The sequence below is a fragment of the Nanorana parkeri genome, unplaced genomic scaffold (assembly GCF_000935625.1).
Source record: "Nanorana parkeri isolate BGI_ZX_2015 unplaced genomic scaffold, ASM93562v1 scaffold42, whole genome shotgun sequence".
Classification (NCBI taxonomy): domain Eukaryota; kingdom Metazoa; phylum Chordata; class Amphibia; order Anura; family Dicroglossidae; genus Nanorana; species Nanorana parkeri.
The window spans coordinates 2,833,695-2,841,080 of record NW_017306310.1 but is presented as its reverse complement, the minus strand read 5'-3'; the positions used below and the strand labels follow the sequence as shown (position 1 = coordinate 2,841,080).

Genomic DNA, 7,386 nt, shown 5'->3' with positions numbered 1-7,386 from the left:
TGTGGAATCCGATTGCATCTACCAGGAGCCTGCAAGTATCTTCAAGCTTTATCTTGACTCTATCTTGGCTCACAGACGCTGCCCTCTGGTGGAGATTTTGGGTATCGCCTCCCTCAGGTTTTCAATACTAACCCTAGTTATGCTGTATGAAGGGGAGAATTGATGTTATCTGCCATAGTGTCTACACCATTCGCTCACACCTTAATTCCAGACTAGATTACCATCATCAGGGATTGGTTTATTAGTCTGTACTACACCGAAGGTTATTACGGGTATTATTTAGCGGTCCATGATGACTTAATCCCCTACTCTCCGTTTAAGATTGAGAGAGCCGCCGGGGATTTAAGCCTGACAACCGCACTACACCCCCAGTTGGAACCGCAGCTGTGATCCACCATACTCATCCCAAGCCGGGCCCTGACAATTACTGATATTTAACAAAACTGGCAATCTTGGCCCATGCCCTTGAGTTTCAGAGTTTTTTTATTTGTTGTATCATTAGTGCTAGATACGAAAGGTTGCACATTACATATTTGGTTGGGTCACAGAAAATGTCCATTAGCTTCTGTAATGTATTTCCCATAAAACCCTCTGATAATTACAGTTTCAAAATTCTAAAATAGGGAAAATACTCATTAAACAATGATCTGATTTGATTCCTAGCAACAAATCCAATTTGTTCCCAAAATGACATACTGTAACTTCCTGAAACATAATATTTGCAGTAATAACCAGTGTCTGCTGATTAAATAAAAAACAGTTTTTGATGCAGTTTAGGGGAGTTTTTCCTCATGACACCCTTCACCGCCTTGCTATGGACAAAAACAAATATACAATAGCTTATTAAATACTTTATAAGTCTAAAAATTTAAATATGAGTCTGAAAGTGAGACACCAACACTGAAAAGATCTGTCTGTTGAGTCGATTTAGAAATGCTCTCAAACACACCCTGCACTGGAATGGTGATCTGGCCAAAGTGCTTGCCATAGGACTACTGAGGGAACATAAAGGCTTGGTATTGTTTTAACATCTTGTTCATCTAGGCCATCTCACTTTATCCTAATTCTTTGGTTTAAAAGCATAGTCTAGTTGTGAAATAAAGTTTACACTAATTAGATTACATAATATAAAATGTTTTTCATTTCAGTAAATAGTCAATATATTTTTCAAACGTCTTGCATTAGCAGTAACACACAACTTCATTCCAAGGTTCATATTCTATTGTTCTGCCTTGACCTGAGTAATAGCATCAGTGACTGCACATATGACAATTAAACACAAGTGGCTCTTCTATGTATTTTCTGAATTCTCAGTGTATCTATATTTATGTATTTATTAACACAATGTAATAAATAACAGGAAATGCACAAGACTATCAGTGGATTGGGTTAAATGATAAAACTGTCGAGAATGACTTCCGCTGGTCTGATGGCAACTCTTTGGTAAGTGTTATTTATTTCTGATTACAACTATTTAGACATTTTGAATAACATTATAAAATTCACTATAGATCCTTTGGTAAGTGTTATTTATTTATTATTACAGCTATTTAGACATTTTGACATCAAAAGCCACAAATAACATGTCACAAAGTCTATATAAGTTTCCAAAATTGCTATAAAGAATAGAGCTGAGTAAAGTTTCAGACTTCTATTCCGTGAATTGAAAAAGGGGGATTTAACCCCACATGAGTTGCCCCCTGTGTGTCATAAAAACCAACAAATATAATAGTAATGAAGATCACCAGCACTGGAGAAATGGAATGAATCCAAAAGTTATTTTTATTGTAGAACAATGTCACATGTGTAATATAGCCAACGTTTCGGAACCGTACAGGGTCTCTTCATCAGGACAAACATAGTGACAAAATTAACTTTTGGATTATATCAATTTCTCCAGTGCTGGTGATCTTCATTACTATTATATCTAGATTTGCATGGTGCCATCTGTGGACATCACTGCAAGCACCATTGCTATTTCAAGCATCAATAGGTCCGGATTGCTGTATGGCGTGCAGGGGACAAAAGGGTGAATAGTTTGGAGAAGGCAGGAGAATTGAACAACCTAGGCCAAAATAGCTGATTTGGAAACATTCTCTAATTCAGCTCACTTTCTAGTTCACCTTTGTTGACCTAGATTGTTCACTTCTCCTGCCTTCTCCAAACTCGTCACCCTTTTGTGAATAACCCTGCAATTATTTGTCACAAGTACTGCTGAAATCAGTTACCAAGCTTGTTTTAAATGACTTTATAAACCAATCAGAAATCATGATTGATTGGGGTAATTTCACAAAACTAGGAAAAGCTTATAATTATTATTTTTAGTAAATCCATGCTCTTTATGCTATGTTATAAATCACATGTGTTTATATACAAAACATTAAGCATACAGGAATTGAAATGATAATTTTCTTTCCCTGCCTCAGCTGAAGTGCTCCTCCATACATACAGTATATAGGTATTTGGCAGCTGATATTGCCAGTGGTGTGCACATTTGTGGAGCAAGACGATTTAAAGTGCTGCTGTGGTTAATTTTATTGTCCTTACATTTCCACATCAGTACTGGCAAACTTCCAGATCGTTCAGGAAGCAAAAGAAAATATAAATGTTTGCATAAAAAACAAATTTGATGATCTATAACTGTCCTGTGTAAAAGAGACTTTAAAGTGACATTAAACCCTCAGATTGTTTAACATAAACCAATACTGTAATGTGTGCCTTACTGTAATACATGGTTGTTTCCCTTCTCTTTGCTGCTCTTCCTTTTAAATCTGTATCTGTTCTCATGCTGGGCAGAACTTCTGTTTTGCAGCAGACTGCCTTGTCTCAGGAATCGATACACGGTGTCTGTGTATAGGTTTGTATAGGTTTGTAACCTGAGCCAGCACTACAGGAAGAGGCCCTGAGCTGAAAAGGGGAGTTCTCCCCAAGCATGAGAAGGAAAACTACCATGGATTACAGTAAGGCACACATTACAGTATTGGTTTATGTTAAAAAATCTGCAGGGGACACCTCTGTTCATTGATAAAAACTAACAGGGCTATTCACAAAAGGGTGAATAGTTTGGAGAAGGCAGGAGAATTGAACAACCTAGGCCAAAATAGCTGATTTGGAAACATTCTCTAATTCAGCTCACTTTCTAGTTCACCTTTGTTGACCTAGATTGTTCACTTCTCCTGCCTTCTCCAAACTCGTCACCCTTTTGTGAATAACCCTGCAATTATTTGTCACAAGTACTGCTGAAATCAGTTACCAAGGAAGAGGCCCTGAGCTGAAAAGGGGAGTTCTCCCCAAGCATGAGAAGACATGAGGATTTAAAAGGAAGAGCATCAAAGAGAAGGAAAACTACCATGGATTACAGTAAGGCACACATTACAGTATTGGTTTATGTTAAAAAATCTGAGGGTTTAATGTCACTTTAAGTTCACCTGTGGCAAAACAGTAGTGTAGGAACAGTGGCAACTGATGTATTTCTTGCAACTGGGCCCCTGCTCAAAGGGTCTATCTAGCTTTACACAAATTTGCACTGAGGATGACAGGCATGAGAAGACCTACTCTGCCAGACCTAGCCCCTTTAATCACCACTCTGCCAACACCCAATCCACCTTACCACTTTGCAGCCTTCCTCTCACCATACCAGCGCTTACCCACACACACACACACACACATCCCCAGTGTGCCAGCACTACACTCCTTCTATGCTCTCTCACTACTCTGCAAACACCCCACCCTACACCCACTCAAGGTTCTTTACCGGCAATTAACTCTCCAGCTACTATTGTGCCTGCACACATTCCCATCCTATCTCTCAACACTCTGGCAACCCAAAACCCCCTCCCTACCCCGCCCTCAACACCCATCAGCACTAATTTATACCTCACTTGCACCACTGAACCTACATACTATTCACCCTCACCACTGCGCCTAACCACCCAATACCCCTCCGGCCAATGCCTGTACTGTCATCAACACACCTGCCACTCAGGATTTTTAATCTATGAGTTTGTTGCTTAACTCTGTTATGACCAATAAACCAGTGCTTTATTCTACTGTAACAAAAAAACACTGGGGACAGAGAAGTTCTTTGTAAATTGCAATTAATACATTAGTAGCCAGCCTGGCTCTTCAAAATCCCCCCCTCCCATTCATGCCTATGTTATGTCTCCATATCATGACATTTAAAAACAAACATTTCAAAATAGCTCTCCATCTCAGAAGCAATGGAATGTGCTAAGGTAAAATGATATCAGAAGAAATCTCAGAATACTTAGCGAATTCTCTGCTTACCTCAACTCAGAATTGTGAGTGGCTTTTCCTTTCAAGACAGCTCGTATATGCCCAGGAAATCCCTGTACTTGCTCTTCACTGCTTGGTGTACACACAATAAGGCAGTAAAAGTTGGCAAGTTTGAGTAGCAGATATTTAAAAACATTTTTATTTAAACTACCAAAGTAAAGGAACACTCCGTGAAAATAACATCCTTGTATACATAAAGTTAAAAATTTGTGATAATCAACCAGTGAACAATGTGTTTACCTGTAATGCTCCCTTGTAGTTCTGAGGCTATATTGGATCACAGCTGCGGACCAAATCCTTCTTTGGTTCCAGGTGTGGCAATCAGTCATGAATCCCAGGCGTCTCTCTCCCTTATAAACAAAGAGTTTGGGATTCTTGCATCATATACCACAAAATAAAAACAATAACGGAAGACCTAGTACTGCTTATTAATATCATAAGCTAGTTAGGTATCTTGTAAGTAAGGTAGGTATAAGGAAATCCACTTAGACAGTCTAAACGTAGAAAGGCAAATGAATGGTAATACTTTAACTGGAATAGGTAACAGCCTGCTACCAAGCAGTATCAAACACAGTACAGTTCCAATTGAAAACAAACTGAACGGCAGAGAGAGAGTGTCAATGGACAAGATAGGAATCCCCCACAACACTAGTACTTGCTCTTAGTAGTAGGATCCCCTGGTGTTCTCAGAGTTGGTGGAGTGTCCCATGCAGTGTTGATCCAGGGTAGTAGATGCTGTCGCAGGTAGGAGAGAGGGTGAGGCTCCTGGTTTGTTGGGGCATAGAACCCAATAATGGAACACCCTACCTTCGTTCTGGAGCTCCTTAAATAGTCCGTGGACGCGGAAGTGGCGCTTTGCAGTGTGCTGACACTTCCGCGCTCCACCCTGGAACGCATAGGAGCGCCACCACCGGAAATGAAGCGCGCAGTATGATGCGGCCGATGCGTTCCAGGCTGGGAAGCAAGCGGCTCGCGGTTCCCAGACTCGTTACATTACCTTCTATCAGCAACTCCTTCCTCGAGGCAGTTTATTTTATTATGTTCGCAAGAAAGAGAACACTCTTCCCAGATTGTAAGTTCTAAAGCCCATCCTAATGGTAAACCCTTTCCTGCACCTAATAAAAACAACCAATCATACATTTCTAAATAATTCCAATTGTCTTCCACAAGGCCACATGACTAGTGGTATCTTTTTTCTCTTCCCCAGCTTCAGGTGATGGGCAGTCTTCAATGCAATGCCATTACCTGGGAGCTCATTGGTTGCTTACATGTCTTAGCTTAAAGAATAATTAAACCCTCGGGGGGTTTTGCATAATTCTACTGCTAGAAACCAGTAGATATATGCAAAAACTGAAAAAAAGTCACAAAAAAGGTAATAACTTACCTGTGTCACAGCCATGCGCTCCTGTCCGAAGATCTGAAGATTCTTGGGCGGCCGCCAAGGATCACAGGGCGGGTGCGTGCGCAGTAGAGATCTTCGGCCGGAAGACGAGGAGAGACACAGGGTAAGTCAATGCATGGAGCCCGGCAGCATGCACCCACACAGACTCCATGGGACAGGAAGTGCCAGGAAGAGAGGAGTCAGCGCTGGATCAGAGAACAGCACCAGCGCTGGAGGGACTCCTGAAAACTACAGGAAAGAAGAAGATGATCGGATCAAGAGGCATCATTTAGTTAAGTCCTTACACCAGAATTGGGGGGGGGGAGGGGGGATGTATCCTTTAATGTCACTTTATTATTGCATACCTATCAATTCTGAAGCCAATATGGTTTGGAATGTGCAGCAAAAATTAGATTAGAATTGCTAGATCTATTTATCCTCTCCCATGATGGAATGTAACTTTTCCACATTAAAGCATATCTAAACCCAAAAACAAAAATGTTATATGTTGCAGCTTACAAGTGGCTGCATTAGTTTTTTCCTCAAGCTTTTTTCCTTTTTTTTCCATCTGACAATTCTGCCAGTAACACACTTTCTCCCCTAGAATAACAACAGTCACTTACCCTCTGTATCAGGACAAAAGAAACAAGATAAAACTACCAAACACCACACTCTCCTGTTGTCCATAACTTAGAAGTATATGGTTCAGTAGTTTCCAGAGAACAATGTAATTCACAACAGTCAGGAATTCATCAGCTCTCAAGATTTCTGGCAAGATCAACAGGGTTTTTGGTTTTTTTAAACTTATCAAACACATATAACAAAATGTTTTAAATGATATATTAAACATACCAATGGGACTAAATAGTAGAACTCCATTGCTAGGGTTTACATACACTTTCAATCCATTCAACCAGACAACTTGGCATAAAAATCCATAAACATCCTCTAGCAATAGTGTTGTAAGTAATGATAATGACAATGTGCTGAATTTGAATTGACATGTTGGAAAGCTTTATTGATACACCGATATAACTGCAACATAAGAACAAAATGCTGGCAAATGGCTCTTTTTATTTGCCATGTGTCTGCTATGTGTGTGAAGATTGTATAGTTGTATACAATTCATTTATGCTATAATCTATTATAAGCTATAATAGGAACAACAACAAAAATACATTCCAACATACTAAAATGTTTCTTTGTTTTTGGCTACTAGCAATATGAAAACTGGAGGCCAAACCAGCCAGATAATTTCTTTGCCACAGGAGAAGACTGTGTGGTGATGATTTGGCATGAGAGAGGAGAGTGGAATGATGTGCCCTGCAATTACCATCTGCCCTTTACATGCAAGAAAGGAACAGGTAATGTACTATATTTTGGGACAATCAAGGAAAAGTAAACTAGGGTTCTTGGCCTGGTCAACAAATTAGCTGTAACCTTTCATTTTCTAAGCTGTACTTCAGGTCCAGATTTAAAGGGGAATTATGGTAGGAGTGAAATACACTCATACCCATAATTAGAGCCGACATGTGATACTGAAGCTGTCACATGTGGGCTCTATTGCTCGAGAGCTGAGTGATCACATACCACTGAATGCTCAGTTACTGATCTTCTCCCAGCAGAGAGTGGTGACTATCAATCACAATTCCTCGCAGGGATCCCCCCCCCCCCCCCCCTTGCCCCCCCCTCTGTGGCTGGGGGGTACG

The 7,386-nt window shown here is 40.3% G+C and overlaps 1 protein-coding gene across 1 annotated transcript in view; it reads left to right on the top strand.

The window, feature by feature from the left end:
* Positions 1 to 7,386, top strand: part of ACAN (aggrecan) — a 93,361-nt gene that overhangs the window by 77,603 nt on the left and 8,372 nt on the right. Inside the window, exon 17 of the mRNA XM_018571558.1 lies at positions 6,897 to 7,041. Coding sequence (XP_018427060.1) covers positions 6,897 to 7,041 — 145 coding nt within the window. The remainder of the gene's footprint in view (positions 1 to 6,896; positions 7,042 to 7,386) is intronic.